This window comes from Lampetra fluviatilis, chromosome 13 (genome assembly GCF_964198595.1).
Source record: "Lampetra fluviatilis chromosome 13, kcLamFluv1.1, whole genome shotgun sequence".
NCBI classification, from domain to species: domain Eukaryota; kingdom Metazoa; phylum Chordata; class Hyperoartia; order Petromyzontiformes; family Petromyzontidae; genus Lampetra; species Lampetra fluviatilis.
Window position 1 is genome coordinate 13,210,635 of NC_136287.1, and position 16,277 is coordinate 13,226,911.

General features: G+C 54.5%; 1 protein-coding gene across 1 annotated transcript in view; it reads right to left on the minus strand.

Annotated features, from left to right (window-relative positions):
* LOC144935565 (unconventional myosin-Va-like) overlaps positions 1-16,277 on the minus strand; it is a 112,036-nt gene that overhangs the window by 45,018 nt on the left and 50,741 nt on the right. The window contains exons 5-16 of the mRNA XM_078862344.1: positions 12,499-12,655; positions 9,882-10,025; positions 9,550-9,631; positions 9,215-9,322; positions 8,786-8,898; positions 7,836-8,101; positions 6,885-6,966; positions 6,485-6,625; positions 5,907-6,032; positions 5,183-5,266; positions 1,414-1,602; positions 443-540 (exon numbers count right to left, since the gene is read on the minus strand). Of these exons, the coding sequence (XP_078718470.1) occupies positions 443-540; positions 1,414-1,602; positions 5,183-5,266; positions 5,907-6,032; positions 6,485-6,625; positions 6,885-6,966; positions 7,836-8,101; positions 8,786-8,898; positions 9,215-9,322; positions 9,550-9,631; positions 9,882-10,025; positions 12,499-12,655 (1,590 nt within the window). The remainder of the gene's footprint in view (positions 1-442; positions 541-1,413; positions 1,603-5,182; positions 5,267-5,906; positions 6,033-6,484; positions 6,626-6,884; positions 6,967-7,835; positions 8,102-8,785; positions 8,899-9,214; positions 9,323-9,549; positions 9,632-9,881; positions 10,026-12,498; positions 12,656-16,277) is intronic.

Here is a 16,277-nt window from a genome sequence, read left to right on the forward strand (position 1 = left end):
TGTGGATTTTTTTTTACGCGCTGCCTTCTGCTGCCCGGGAGCAAAGCATTATGCGCGAGAGTTAACGGCCAAACCCCAGACTCGAAATACGCTGGTAACGCATTAAACACGTTACCAATCCGTGTGTATTCATCACAACTCTCGTGTTTTGCAGAGCACCATATGATTTTCAAGGTTTACTGTGGTTTGCTACGACTGCTGCTGTGGCTGCTGCTGCCGCTGTGGTGTCGCTGTGGTGCCGATCGTGTTGTTGCTGCTGCTGCAGCTGCTGCTACTGCTGCCGCTGCTGCTATAGCTGCTGTTACAGCTGCTGCAACAGCTGCTGCTACTGCTGCCACTGCTGCTACAGCTGCTGCTACAGCTGCAGATGCTGCTACTGCTGCAGCTACTGCTGCGGTAGCAGCAGCTGTGGTGCCGCTCGTGTCGTTGCTGCGAGGTTCACGTGAAGGCCATCTTGTCATCGTTGGGCTTGATGCAGCGCACGTAGTGAGGAGTGGTGGCGTTCAGTGTCTCCATGAGCAGGTGCAGAGAATTCCGGAACTGGAAACAAAAGCAAAGGGCCGTCAGGGAAGAGCCTCACATCGCATCTCAACAATTCCCACTGCCCCTGAAGGAGACTTGCCAAGGGCACCCCCGGCGGCAGCTGTCCCTGTACGGTACAATTCGTACGCAAATTTGGACCATGACACCGGCACACTTTGTCTACCTCTCATGGCAACGTGGGAACGCGCCTTGGAGAAGGGAAAAGTTGCCGGTGGCGTTTGGAGTGGGAGTTGTTACACGAGAAGCAACACCATTCTGCTATAACCCCAGAACGTCCCTTCGCGTGCCCGTCAAGGCCCTTTTGTGTGAATCTCTAAAGTAGCCGTGATAGCGACTTTGGCAAATGTTATTTTAACAGATGCACGGGAGACTCGGGAGGAACAAGCGCTCCAACATAACACGGGTAAAATCAAGCCTGAGGAGGGATTCCCTCGTGCCCCCGCCAGCAGAGGCCCTGCCACCAGGAGTGGCGCGAGTAACATTTGCAAGGCTGCCGCAAAACAAAACAAATGATGATGAGCCCCAACAGGAAACCACGCTCGAGTCGAAGCTTCAAGAGAACGTGACAGACACGGCGCGACACAAAGACCGGAAGCAAGGCGGAGGAGTCGAGACGCAGACCCGGCAAGAAGCAGCGCAGAACGGAACAGGACTTGGGAGGCAGCGACACATCGATGAGGTCACAGCAGGAGCCAGAAGCGCCCCAGCGGGTCGCAAAAACCGAGGCACCGACGACGACCGGAGGCTCGGATCTCGCGGTCGCCCAGCACAGGACCCGTGGGCCCAAAGTGCCCAGCGGGCGGCAACAAACGGCCACGTCGGGGTTGCGACGGCCGAGGGCGAGTACGTGGGAGGGGCGGCGGGCCTCACCTGCAGGCCGACGCTGCGCTTGTGCTCGCGGCTCGAGCCCTTGGCCCCCGGGCGAGCGGAGCGCACGCTGTGCGAGGGGGGGGGCGCCCGGCTCCCCGAGCCCGCCCTCCCGCGCGCCGGCGCCGCCGTCGTCGCCGCACCGGCTCCGTCTTTCCCCTCGTCCTGGAAGAGCTCCGCCACCAGCTCAAACTGGCGGGGGGGGGGCGGGCATGAGCGGGGAGGAACCCAACGCGCGTCACACGCGGCTGGCACCGGCGTCTGCACGTGCGCGTGTCTCTGTGGGGTAGCGGCAGCGCCTCGGTTTGGCGCGCTGCGCTTACGAACCGGACGACTCGAGCTCGAGCCCCGCCCGTGGCTGACGTGTCGGTCGTCGCGTGCGACGTCGCACAGCTTTGGCCGTATCGCATTGACGCAGACAACAGACTGCTGGGGCAAGTGCTGTTGTCGAGCGCCTATTAAGGCTGGCGCAGGAGGGGGTGGGAGGCCAGGACCACGTTCGCCCGGCCGCCTTTGTCTCCCCAGTGGCGATGTTTCCACATCCCGCCAGGTACTCATTGGAGACTGAGTCGACCAAGGGGAGGCCCAGGACCGGTTCAGATTATCGTCAATGGCGTTGGTGGTCAGGAGCGGGAATCGAACTCGGGTCGCCAGTTCGTAGCGCAGCGTACTGAACCACTGCTCTAGCGCTCCCCGCTCACAACTCTGATTTGCACGGTTGGCTATGCATGGTGCAAAACAAGTTCAACATCATACGCACATACTCGCTGATACGCACACGTTCTCAAACACACTCGCACACAAACACCGCCCAACAGATTCGGTCGACGAGCGGTGACCGTACACACATGCGGGTTAATGAACGCGTTGCACGGACGCCAGTGTGCGCTGCTGTACAGAGAGAGTGTCTGGGGCTCGGGCAATAAGATCCAAAGCAACCAGGAGACCATGCAACGTGAACCAGACATGCAGCGCCGTGGCACAGACACTGAAAGCCCCGTCAAGACAAAGAACCACCACGTGGGACAGCCACGTCCCCGGCTGCTTCGTCCCCCCCTCCACCAACGTCTCATAACAGATGCCCATCTCCATTCGTCGCGCACCGCTATAACCGTGCACCCGTTATTCCAATAGGGACGAATGGCATTGTTAAATGAACGTTTTTGTATTTTCCCCCAACGCCGATTCGGGCAAAGTCGTGCCAACGAGGCAGTTCCACGAGGCCGTGTTCGCCCGCCGGTCAGTGAGCTCGCGACCAGAAGCGGACGGTCGATTCCTTTGAGAGCCCGCTAACTTCCGTGGTGAACTATGAACAAAAAGAACCAACAGCTGCAGAGGCGAAACAAATATACGGACAACGTGGCATCATCTTCTGCAGGAAAAGGCCACATTATGAAATCCCAATTTAATGTTCGCATTAACGAAAACCACACACCCTCTGTAAATACTGTCCCTATTCGCTCTAATAAATGGTAGAAACTACTTTTTTTATCTTTCTCGCCAAAGCAAAAGCAAATAGGACATGAATTTCGGTGGCATATCAATGGCAGTTATCTTTCTCTGTAACCTGGCACAGACCAACAAGGGGCAAACATACCTCGAAGAACAGCCCGTAAACATTCATGAGACGTTTGCATTTCCCACCACATTCACAACGCCCCATGAGATTCGGTTCGTCCTAAGAGGTCCTCTTTGTTCACGGCAATTTGTTTTCCAACGTACACATTTCAAGGCTTTTGGGGATATGCTACCGACACAGAGCGAAAGACCTTACAAATGGTGATGTCACAGGGTTATTTTGATATCTATTGCACACCACAGGCTGAGATTGGGTTAATTATCCACGGAAATTACCAGGTGCAAAGCCCATGTAAAATGTCTCGGCAATAAAAAGCACACCGACTACACACACACACGTGCTTGTCGCGCCAACCACCCGTGGACAGCTGAGAAATATCCAAGCGCTCGCACCGACCCAGTTTATAGCACCCGCAGCACCTGCATGAAGTGTTAGTAGGGTAGCGCATCGGTCGAAGGTTTAGTACGCAGCAGGGCGTGAACGACAAAACGCCTCCATGGACCGGCATAGTCCCCCGTCTCATCCCAAGAAACACCCATCACACGGAGCTGTGACCTAATCACGACACTGTGGCTGCTATCACGGAGGTGAAAATATCTTCGTGAGCACAGTCATCGTCCCTTGCCAAACTCGGCACAGGCTCCTACATCCAGCCCACTGGCTATCACTGTCGGGGTAACGTTGGAGGCGCATTCTGCCTTGGGGTCGTGAAACAAGCCGGAATGCTCGCCCGCGAAGGGGGCACGGGATTCACCTAACTCAAGATAAATACCGAGTGACCAAGTGGCTCATGTTAATGTGGAAATTTATAGCAGGCAAATATTTAAAAACGTGGGGGGGAAACCTGAGGACTCGGAGACAAATCCACACGACCACGGGGAGGACGTGTAAACTCCTAACATACAGGTGTCAGGGTCGGGATCGAACCCATGACATCCTGTATACCAGGCCAGGTAGTTAACATCTCACCACCGTTGCACCCCATTTTCCTGAACTCTTCGGGAGCCAACGTCAGACACCGCGCTGAGCAACGCACGCGGCACGACCTGCGAACAACTTCGCAGAGCTGGTTCACACCGACGACGACGACGACGAGGGCGGCCATGGCGGCGCTTGTTTAAGTGTGAAATGAAACACCGCAAGCAGAGAGATGGTCTTGGACATGCAAATCGAGGAGGTACGCAGAAGCTTAGCGGCAGGCAGCGGGGGCAGCGTGGTGGGGGCACACGTGCGTGCCAACGAGCGGTGCCGGTTACCTTCTGTGGAATTTCGCCGCCGCCGGGGGGGGGGGGGTGCCCGTCGGGTGGAGACACGGAGGACGGGACACAAACGCAAGCGTGAGAAGAGAAGAGTCACAAAAGCAGACTACTGATTGGTCGGCGCCAGCGGTGATTGGCTGGTGCGGAAGAGGGCAACCCGCTCCCCGCTGAGAGGGGGCAGCGAGGAAAGTTCACGCCGAGGGATTTTGTTTTCTGCAAGAAAAGGTGCACTTTTTTTTTTGGTCAGGTATAAAACGTCTCAGAGGTTGTTGTTGTTTTTTTTCTTTCAAATTTCTACGCGGAAATATCTGGCCGAGCAGCACTGTGGCAGCGGATTCTGGTTGTGACTGCAAGGGGGGAAGTGCGGGGGGCCAAACTAAAATCCCAGTCTGGGGTCAGCTCGGTCCGCAACCCTCCGAGATGATATGTGCCACTCTGTAGAAATGTAATATCACTTCTAACGATAAATGGCTCCAGACCATCTGCTGTTGGAGGCCCACGAACTGCTGCAACCTCTCCTGAGCAAGGAGACAACCACACAGTAACGTCTAAGATACACCTGTTTAAGCCAAGAGCCTGTTGGAGTGATAGCAAGGTCCTATCGTGGCTATCGCGCCTTTCACTTACAAGCGAATGCTTTGACCAGAACCAAACGTGGTTTGATTGCCCGTCTCGCCAAATGCGGACACACTCCCGCCACAAGCGGCACTCGTTACAGGCTCAGCGCTGGTTTGGCCAGATTTGGATATCGATGGCCGCATCATCTACATACCGCTGCCTCCGAAACAGTAACGCACGTATGTAGGAGGGACACATTTTTGCGCGAACCTGCACACGTTATTTCCAGCGGACGGGGATTCTCATGGACTGGGGGAGGAGGCCGGAAAGTTGGCTGGGCTAGCGCCGTGCCTGCTCAGGGCCACGAGACCCGTACCTGGCTGGCCTTGAGGATGTTGATCTGCTCCTCGTAGACCGTGTCCCGGTTCTTCTCGAGGAAGCCGTCACACTGGTACTCCACCTGGGCAGGGTGGCACCACCCATGCGGCACCGTTACACGCGGCACTCATCGGATGAAAACGCGCAGAACTGTTCACTTAAACATATATACAATTTTTTTTTATAAACAAAATGTAACTAAAAACTATGTTTTATTTTACCAGGAAAGGTCCACTCAGCTATGAAGCTCTTCTTCAAAAGCGACCTGGTGATCACAATGATTGCTCAACAAAGTGGCGTGTCACGTGGACATTTGAGGCAGCCAAATACTCAAAACACGTGATGTCGATTCTAAATGTGGAGAGAAAAAACGGAGGACCACGAGAAAAATCTACGTGGCCACGGGGAGAGAGAGAGAGATACGCTCCAAATATAGCGTAGGCGTCAGGGTCAGGATCGAACCCACAACCTCATGTTTCCCATAATGTAGCAGGCACTGCTCATATCTTGATATAACGTACTTTAAAAGTATATTTTTACTTGTGTGAATTTGTAATCACTTTTTGGGATTATTGTGGGTGCTTGGCTTGCCCACACATCGGCGCTACCATCGCTACCCTGCGAGCTCTGTGACCCAGCCACGGCCCAGTCACCGATCTGCAGCAGTCCCCACAGCCCCCACTCCGGGGCCCGGGGCGAGCTACGTTGCGCAAGTCGCTCACCTTGTCGGCGAAGTGGCAGATGATGAAGGCCACGTTGGACATGCGAGGCTTCAGGAAGTGCTTGCCACGCCCGAGGTGCTTCTCGTACAGCTTCTGTGCCCAGCTCTGGTCGGAGCCCTTGGGCATCTGCGTCGGGAATCGCAACAGCAGCAGGACGTCGTTAAACGACGGGAGAAAGCAAAAGAGCACGAAGCAGCGGTGACGTCGCCACGGCATTTGTGCCAGGCGAAGTGAACTTTGAGAACACGTGAAGTGTCGAAGGCCCGCTGGCAGGAGGTCACGGGACAGACCCAGGTTGACCGAGGAAGCTGGCAGATGCGCCACCTGCGCCCCCTACTGTGCCAACTTGCTGCGTTTTAGCCACCAGCCACTCCGCTCATTGTTGTGAGCATCCCTCCTCCGCCCCCTGTCGTTGCCGGATGGCGACTGCCCCCAAACTCCCCCTGCATCCTTCACGAACCGCCTCCACAGAGGCCGATCTTCACACCGCTGGTACCGGTCATTGGCGACACACGCACACACACACGTGTCAGAATCACAACGACAAACGAGCGTGACGAGGATGACGACTCCCTCACCTTGCACTCTTCGTCCAGCAGGTCGAGAACGCCCAGCTTGGCCTCGATGAGGTCGATGCACGGCTGGTTGTCGTAGAAGTCGATGAGCGTCCAGGGGATCTCCTCCCGCATGTACTCCTCCTGCTCCAGCTTGAAGACGTGCTGACAAGTCGCAAAAACCACGGACGCGCGTGAGTACGCACGCGCGTCCGTGCGCGCGTGCATCTGTTGACCGCCCCGGCAAGTAAGGATGCGGAGAGCGTGCCGACGGATGTCTCAACACGGATGCTCGCGGTGCCGCGCGTCACCTCGCCGAAAGCGAACCGTCAGCACGGCAGAGAGATTTATTTCCTACCGTGAGATCTCCGCGCCAAGCGACCGGGCCGGCGCTTTGATCTTAGTCTCCGTGTGGCACACTTACCAGGTTGAACTGCTGCTGTAGCTTTTCATTGGCGTAGTTGATACAGAACTGTTCGAAGCTATTGATTTCAAAGGTCTCGAACCTGTTCGGAGGAACAGACACGGAACCGGAAGAGTTCACGACGATTACAACATCGTTCCTCGCCCCGTCCACATTAAAGGCCTGCCAGCGAGAAACGACTTTACCAGGATCTATGGCTTGACGCAGCCCATCCATCTGCTACCACGTGGGCATGAAAGAGCACAAGATCAATATGTGTGCGTAAATAATGTGATAGTGGACTCCCCCCCCCCCCTCCTGCATCAATCCACTGTTGGACGAAGGCCTCCAAAAATGGCAATCCCAGTCAAGCTGTAATGAGGCCCAGTTAAACAAGACGACATTGGGGAAACTACACACCGCACCAGGTGCTCATTTGAGGAAGAGCCGGCCTCGGGGAGTTCCTAAGACTGGTTCAGATAATCGTTACCGGTGTTGGCCGTGAGCGGGAATGGAACTCAGGTCGCCGGTTTCGTAGGGCAGTGCGCTAACCGCTACACTACCGCTCCCACACACAAAGATCTCCTGTATAGTCTGAACAGACTGTAGGGGCAAGTGCTGTTAGCGACCACCTATGAAGGCCGGCACAGCACACGAGGGGGTGGGTGGCCAGCACCACACCCGACCGCCTTTGTCTCCCCAGTGACGATGTTTGCACATGGCACCAGGTACTCATTAGAGGCTGAGTCGACCTAGGGGAGGCCCAGGACCGGTTCAGATAATCGTCACCGGCGTTGGCCGTGAGCGGGAATCGAATTCGGGTCGCCAAGTTCGCAGCGCAGCGTAGCGCTAACAGCTACGCTACCGCTCCCACACACACACATGCGCACACACATGCGCACACATGCACACACGCACACACGCACGGGCACACGTCTCTCCGCCGGGGGGGAGGGGCCCGGCATCCCGCACCCGTAGATGTCGAGCACGCCGATGAAGGAGTGCTGCTTGGTGGAGGAGCGCAGCGCCTTGTTGATGCGGAGCACGATCCAGGAGAAGAGCTGCGCGTACACGTGCTTGGCGAGAGCGTCGCGAGCGTTCTGGGCCTGCGCGCGCCCCATGGGCTTCACGTAGGTCTCGGCGCCCGTCGAGATCTTGCGGTGGCACAGCCAGTGCGCCATCTGGTCCCTCTCCAGCCCCAGCAGCTCGCAGAAGATGTTCAGGTGCTTGTCTTCCTTCTGCACGGCGAGACACCGCCGTTGGGTGGGGTGGGGGGGGAGATACGAATATAGCGGTGTAGTGCGGTGCATCATCGTGTCGTGTAGCGTATATACATACTACACCACTGTATGTATGTACGTCGATCTTATTTCGCACCGTACATTGTCAACCGCGCTACTCGGAGGTGCGGGGGAAGAACAAACCAAACACAAAAAGCAGTTCTAAAGAAATTAGTTCTAAAGAAATTCGTTTTGAATCGTGCGGTCACGGCCCCAGCCACCCGTTTCATTTCGAAGGATTACAATAATTATAATTAAAATGCTTTATCATCCTTCCCCCACACCTCCGATTAAGCACAGTTGGCTACGTGTGGTGAGTGTGTGTGTGTGTATGCATGTCCGTGTGGTGTGCGTGTGTGTGTCAATGGGTACAGCGCGGTTAGTGGAGCAGCAGGTCGGACGTGTGTTGGGGTCAAGTGTGGGTATACCCACCTCTTCTAAAGCGTCTAGCCAGCATGGAAGAGTAGACCAAATACACGGGCCTCCTACTGGAGTGAGCTTCAGAGAGCTCTATAGAGAGCTCCCTCTAGTAGAGGCCCGAGTGAGAACTCCATTGCAGGGCTGCACCTTTATTAATTTGCTGTACGCGAGTCTGGGGTTGGCGTGCGAGCCTGTGGCGCGCGCGTCCCGCAAGCGACTCACGTTGACGAAGCAGGTCTCCTGCTCGCGGTCCTGCGACTGCACGTCCACGTTGCCCAGGTGAAGGATGCCGGCTATGATCTTAAATATCCCCATCTGATAGCTCGCACCGATACCTGCGGGAGGCACACGGCGGCGGATGGGGGGACGGGTAGCGTGTGCGGTCACGCCCCGAGTGGCGACAAACAGAGACGCAGCACCGCACAATGACGCTTTTGCCCACGTAGCAGAATCTGTAAACATCTTGCAATGAGTATTACTCTTATTGTCGCCAAACAGCCGATGGGATTTCCACAGCAATATTGTAAATCGGTACGCGCGAACATTTGCGATCACAGAACGCGCGCGTCGACACGGGGCGTCAAGCGGCCCTCGCGGTAACTTGAACTCCGAGACGGCGTCACGACTCGGCCGTGCGGCCCCGCGACCCACCCAGGAGCGCGAACGCTCGCCGAGTGCGCTCCAGGTCCTCGCCATCGTCCACCTCCTCGATGACCGCGTTGCCGCCCTGCGCCGTGTAAGCGAACGCCTCCGCCGGCTCTGCGCGGGGAGCGGGAGGGAGAGGGCGGCACGCGGGGACCGCTCACGCAAGCGCCAGCGGGCGGTCGTGCAACAGCCCTCGCCCCCGTGGGGCTCTCCAGTAACGGGCTGACACCGGGCAGGCAAAGTATGAATATTGTGACTACAGTACTACAATAACGAGCTAAAAATGGAGCGAGCGTGCCGTGAGCGTGGGGGCATGGAGGGGCCCCGGCTGGCCGGCTCACCCAGGCGGAGCTCCTTGAACTCGGGCAGCTCGGCACTGGCGCAGAGCTGGTAGAACACGTGGTAGTTCCGCTCCTCCTCCGCCTATCCTCGGCATCACAGCACACGCACGGACACAGGCACAGACACAGCACACACGCACGGACATACAGCATACGCGCACGGACACAGCACACACGTACGGTGCGAAATAAGTTCAACATACATACAGACACAGCACATACACGCACGTGGATTTTGTTCCGTCCTCATCCCCAACTCGTAGTAAAGGGTGCGGCTACCCAAGTAGTGTGCGGGCGGGCGCACAGAGAGCACAGGCGCGCACTCCCCTCACCTGGAAGACGACGCGGGACTTCTCCAGGAGGTACGTGCGCATGTTGGCGCCGACAATGAGGTACTGCCGGTTGAAGCCGATCTCGATGTACTTGCCGAAGCGGCTGCTGTTGTCGTTGCGCGTCGTCTTGGCGTTGCCGATGGCCTGGGCAAGGAGACGGAGAGATCGCGCGTGCGTGTGTGCATGTGCGCGTGCGTGTGTGCGTGCGTGCGTGACTGACGCGCACACGGCTGTGTGTCGAGGTTGCCACGGGGGAGGGATCGGTACGTGGGAGCACTGCTAAGGGATAGTGATGACTTGAGAAAGACTTCGTCTAGCAGTGGACTGATCATGGCTGAGGATCATGATGTATGTATGTAGAACTTCTTTCGCACCGTACGTAGTCAACCATGCAAATCGGAGGTACGGGGGAAGAAATTAGTTTGTCAATCTCGATGATGATTTAAAAGTGCGTAGCTCCAGCGGCTTCCTAATATCGGAAGCAAGAGCGTTCCAGACGGCTGCAGAAGCGCATCTGAAAGCACCGATGCGGTGACCGTCTTTGTTCGATGACTCGTCTAACGCCGCCGCGAGGATGACTGGATTTCGTGTGATGGTTTATGACGAGATCAGCAGGGCATTGCGGTTCATTTGTGGCATGCACTTTGTGTGTGCGATGAGTGCGACCTTGTAATGTTTGATGGTGATGGGATGGCTTGTGCTATCGCTTCCCTTCATGCGTATTTGGCCCCCGCTTTCAAAAGTGAATCTGAAGTGGAAAAAAAAATCTTCACTCTTCGCATTAATGATAAAAGCTAATGGCTCACAACAAAAACATGTCCTCGTATCGATCTTATCGCGTGCGCACAGCAAAATTATTCGTGAGGGAACTATTGGTGAAGGGGTGGGGGGGAGGGGGAGCCCACGACTGAATCAGATGTCACTCGCACCACTGATGTTCACAGCGGCCGTAGATCTGACCGCGGCTGCTGGGTTCGTAGCGCGGTGCGCTAACCGCTGCACCACCACCTCCCCCCACCACCAACCCACGCTCACCACCCGCATACTTCGGGGCTGCGCTGGGAGGGGGTGATTTTTTTTCTCACTGAGAAAAACTCCTCGCGCTCATTGTTGTTGCACCCGCCGGTCATCAAACTCCAAAGTCATCTTAGCGTGGGACTGGTGCGATAATTTTCTTTAACTGCCAACGCTTATGTTAAAAAAAATTTGACACCGAACGTTTCCTAATTCGGTGTTGCTGTTGTCGGAGCCACGGCGTGATGCCAAGAAACTTCCTCCAGCACACACACACACACGAGAGAGGAGCGGTCGTGCCACCTTAGCAAATTAATGTGGACGGCTCGACCAGAGGAGTTCAATTATGTTTCTTGTCCAACACTCAGCTTCCCAACATCAAACGGCGCTTCCTCGACACCGTGGATCGAGCGCCGTGCTCGTTCTCTGGAGGGGATTAATGACTTAAATTATCATTTCAAATGTACGACGAATTGGTCGAGAAATAGAAATTCACCAGTCAACGATGAGAAAGCCGAGAACCTTTGGGGAGGAAGCTTTCATCTCACGAGTTCCCCGGACTTTGAATTCAGGTACTCGGCAGGACTGGTTGAATAAACAGGCAGCCGCATTGCCTCACGAGCCATGCCGCTGGAACGTCGCGTGCATCACTTAGAATTCTCTCGCCGCTCACACGTGACCAGAGCAAAGGAATGAAAGCTACACACGCAAACGTGCGCACTCCAGCTCCAAATCCGCAAACGCCACTATGCTGCAACTTCAGGGCGGTTTTTGTAGGCAATTTCAACATACGTTAGTTTTAAATTAAGTCCTAGTGCTTTTAAAGTTCTATTTTAACATTAAGGCTTATGGATGTTAGAGTGATAGGCCGACAGACATACTTGGGAAGAGGCCCAGACTGGGGGTCAGCAACCAGATGTCATTATTGACGGGGCATCACGGTCAGGAATCGAACCTGATCCGCAGCCATCGAATCAAACGGCAAGCAATCACCACCGTAACTTAGCAAGCAAACCACTGCCAGTGTGGTTCATTTCCTGCCAACTCCATCGCGCCGACAGGTACAAGGAGAAGATGGGAAAGAAGCGGAGTGAACATGAACGGCCAGGGTGGGCCTCCACTATGTGACCTGCGTGTCCTCATGCCCTCTCCTGCCCCTCCACCCCACATCCCAACTTTTGGCCCGGTGCTCGAACTGGTTTGTGGCGCAACATAAAAACAAAAATCAATCCGAATTGTATCCCGATCGTGCTGCGAGCTTCGTGTCATGCGACAAAAGCACCCGTCCAGGTATCTCGCAGAGCTGTATGAACCTTTGTCGTGCTTGACAAGTCCCCACGGGTGGCAGTGGATGTAATAAAACGACTTAGGTCCCTCTGAGTGAGCCCTATGTTCCACGCACAGCAGGGGGCAGCACTTCCTCAAACCGGGGGGGGGGAAAGGGATTGCACCCTCGTCGAGCAGGAATGTGGGCGCAACCGATCAGCGCGAGGAAGCATGTCAGAGCGGTAGGTCGGTCCGGTCCGGTGGTCGTAGGAATGAGGCGTGAGGGGTGGCAGTGCGTGAGGCGTGGGGGGTGGCAGTGCATGCGGCCCTCCCTCACCTCCATGATGGGGTTGGAGGCCAGCACCTTCTCCTCGATGTTGGCCTCGCTGGCCGAGCCCCCGACCGTGGCGAAGTATCGCATCGCGTACTTGGCCGACACCGTCTTGCCGGCGCCCGACTCCCCGCTCACGATGATCGACTGATTCTTCTCATCCCTGGCGACGCGCGACGGGGCAAACCGGGACGGCCGTTACCTCGACGGTTACCTCCATGGAACAGCGAGACCCCACTCTGGACAGAGATGATGCTGAAGTTTGTTTTTATGTTATAAATGGAAGATAACCATCAAGTCCAGAGTGGTGTCCATGCTCAACTGAACATTAGGCCGTGCTGTCTCTTCTGGCCCTCATGAGCAATGAGTCAACATTCCACCTTCATGCGCTGGGTACCAGCTTATCCGAAGAAAAAAACGCAGTTGGCCGTCCAAACAACGTTACAAACATTTTTTTCTCTGCCACATGCTACTTGGCCAGAAATTAAATGTGTAAGCTTCCGATTGTGCACTCGTGTGCTCTGACGACATGCCACTTAGACACACGACACAGGAAACCATAAACATTTACTTCACTGATTACTTGATAATGTTAAGCTGGGACAATAAAAAACAAGTTGCATTGAAATATAAAAAAAAACTGATGCCAATTAGTTAAATAGCACTGGTTATTGTTCTGTGCGTCTCTGCCGGGCTGTGTAATGCGGCAGCTTGAACCACTGGTATCTGTAAATGGCAGCATTGGGCAGCGCATTCGACCGCTCGCTGCAGAGGTTCACGCTTTGAATACGGCGGCCGCCCTAGTTATGAATGGGGTGAGAATAACCACACTGAAACCACTACACGCCACCTGCTTCGTAGTGGACGTTACAGATCCCCGGACGTCATTCCACAAGGCGAGGCCGTTGTGTGCCGGCTGGCGTCAGGGTAGAAATTTAATTTAAAAAAAAACACCGCAAATTACTCAATTGGCATTATAGAGTACACGTATAGGAGCACTTTTCACGCTTTATATTTTTATGTTACCAGGTAAGGCCCACTGAGCTATTGAGTTCTTTTTTTCAGAAGCACCCCGGCCATCACAAATGATTGCTCAACGAAGTGGCTTATCGTCACGTCTATATTTACAGCAGCCAAATACACGAAACGCGTGATGTCGATTCTTAAATGTGGAAGGAAAAAACATCATCGCTCCCTACTGGCAGACGAATGCCCCACAGGGTATTGCTTGCCAATGAGGCTGTTCTGATCTCTTGCGTTCCCACCCGGTTAAACAAATTCATGTTGAAACTTGGACGAGACCAGCTGTGCCTCCCACTACCACATAACTTCCAGCAGGTGGCCCGTGACAAATGCCAAGCGACGGTGCATTTAAAATGCTCACGGAACAAATCTAGTTTGACCGCAGACACGTCTGAGACGTAAAAAGCCACCGCATTTGCAAAGGACGCACAATTATTCCCAGTTCGTAAAGTGTCATGGATGAATAAATATCCTGCAAACTTCATGCATCGGGGTGGCAAGGGTTGAACTCTGGTATGAGCAAACCATACAAACGTAACGGCACGGCCTTAGTTAAACGCTCTCAAGACAAACCTGGACCAATGCAAGTCCCGATAGTGAAAGGCATCCCGATGTGGAACATAGACCACAGATGGTGAAGAGGGCAGCTCTGAATTTGAATTAAGACCGAACGAAACACCGGGGAGGTTACTATGAGGGCTATCGTGCTCTCATAAAACTCCCAGAGTGCTGTGAAGTTCTACAGGTCTCCATCCTCGGCCCAGTGCCCCGTGACACAAAACCCTACGTAATAATAATAATAAATTGGTGTTACACGGATGTGCTAAAATATTTGTTTTGTTTTTAAAGTAAAAAAAAATCACAGAATAACGCACAACTCGTTTCATACCAATTTGTACAAGAACTTGGCACGCGCTACCTTTGACCTCTCTCTCGTCAACAAGCGGAACGTAATCCACGAGCTGCGTGCGCTGAAGACTCTGCAGGGCCCTGCGAAGCATTGGGAGGGGTGCTGGGCTGTGCCCCGCGCTCACTGCGCCACCCGGCATGCGGGCATCAGCCTTCGGCCGCTCATTGCCAAGACAGCGACGGTGCAGATCATCGTTCCGTTCAGCGGACCACAAATTCATCTTTCTCAGCGGGGGGGAACTCAACCGAGCCGGCTCACCCCCAGCCGCCGGACCACGCAGCGCTGATGATGCCCGTCGGCGAGACTCTGAGTCTATCGCCCCCGCTGGCACCGCCAGTGAACCTGCCTTGCTCGGTGCGTACAACCATCCCGGGAGAGAAGAAACGCGGCAGCGGAGACTGAGGGCAACGCGCTAAAGCTCCGCAACGGATGCCGCTCTTAGCAATGTAGATGATCATCTACCCTTGATTAAAAACTAAAATGTCACGGGTAAATCCCCGTAATTTGTTGAAAGTCGCCCCGCTCGTCACAACAAGACGCATTCCACGTAATCGATCTCAGCCAAAATGTGCTCACGAAATCTCCGCCAGCTCAGCCTCAGTGCCTGCCTTTCCTTTGTTGATGTTTTTATTTTGTAAACGACAATAAAAGCTAAAAACTCGACGTTAAAACAAAGCGTTAAATTCCTGGGCGCGATGTCGGAGATGAATCGCATTGAACGCTGTCGCGTGCGTGTGGGAATAAATGAGGTTTTGGTAGGATTTTAAAAAAGGGGCATTTAGACAACGTACTGTCATCGCTATTATTGTTCTGACAAAAATACTTCTGACCACAGCGCGGTTGGACCTGCAAGTGTCGATAATTAGTGAAATGCCACGTGTGAGGATTTTGCGCGTTGAAGTGCGTCGCTGTTGAGCAACACAAGTGCCACTGAAACACAACCACAAAGATCTCAACGTGGCGGATAACAGGAAGGGCTGATGCACGGATAATGGGAAGACGATTGCACTTATCCACGTCTCCCATTCCCCTCATCTGCACAATCGTCGATAACTGGAGGAGCTCGTCTGCGGTAAAAGGGGAAGACTTGTAGATCGGCCTGATCGAACGGATGATGATGGTGGCAACTTTGGAAATGAGAGTCACGGATAAGAGGAATTGAACTCTAGTATAACACAATGCAGTCCGGCACCATCACCATGTACCGCGCAACAAGGCGTACCATTGTATCGCAAACCGTCGTTACCATGGTGATGTCAACCCCCATGCCAACCCCACCTCCCCCTCTCGTACCCTCCACCAGCCTACGACATTGCAAGTCAATTTATTCATTTCATATTCCATTTTATATTCCGGAGTTTGGGTGAAAGAAAAAAAAGTTTTCGCTTTGCATCCTTGCCAACTTGTCAAGGCTCAAAGTTACCCAGAAGGCACCACTAAGGTGGCTAATCTCTCCGACGCGCCATCTGCGTGTGTACCGCCGCGTGGCGCTGGGCAAGTTGTCTGACGTACGTACGGACGTACGTGTGTGTGTATGTATGTTGAACCTCTTTCGCACCGTACGTAGCCGACCGTGCGAGTCGGAGGCGCGGGGAAAAGATTGTGTTTAGTTTGCTGTCCTCCCCCCTCACCTCCGATTAGCACGATTGGCCGTGTACGGTGCGAAAGAAGTTCACCATACACACAGAGACCCATAGACTCGCACAGAAACTCATAGACTCATCACACGTAGGCCAATGGACTCACACACTGCATCGTGCACTTTCAGATACACTTCTGCGGCCGTTTGGAACGCTCTTCCTTCCGAAATTAGGAAGCCACTGGAGCTGTGCACTTTTAAATCATCATCGAG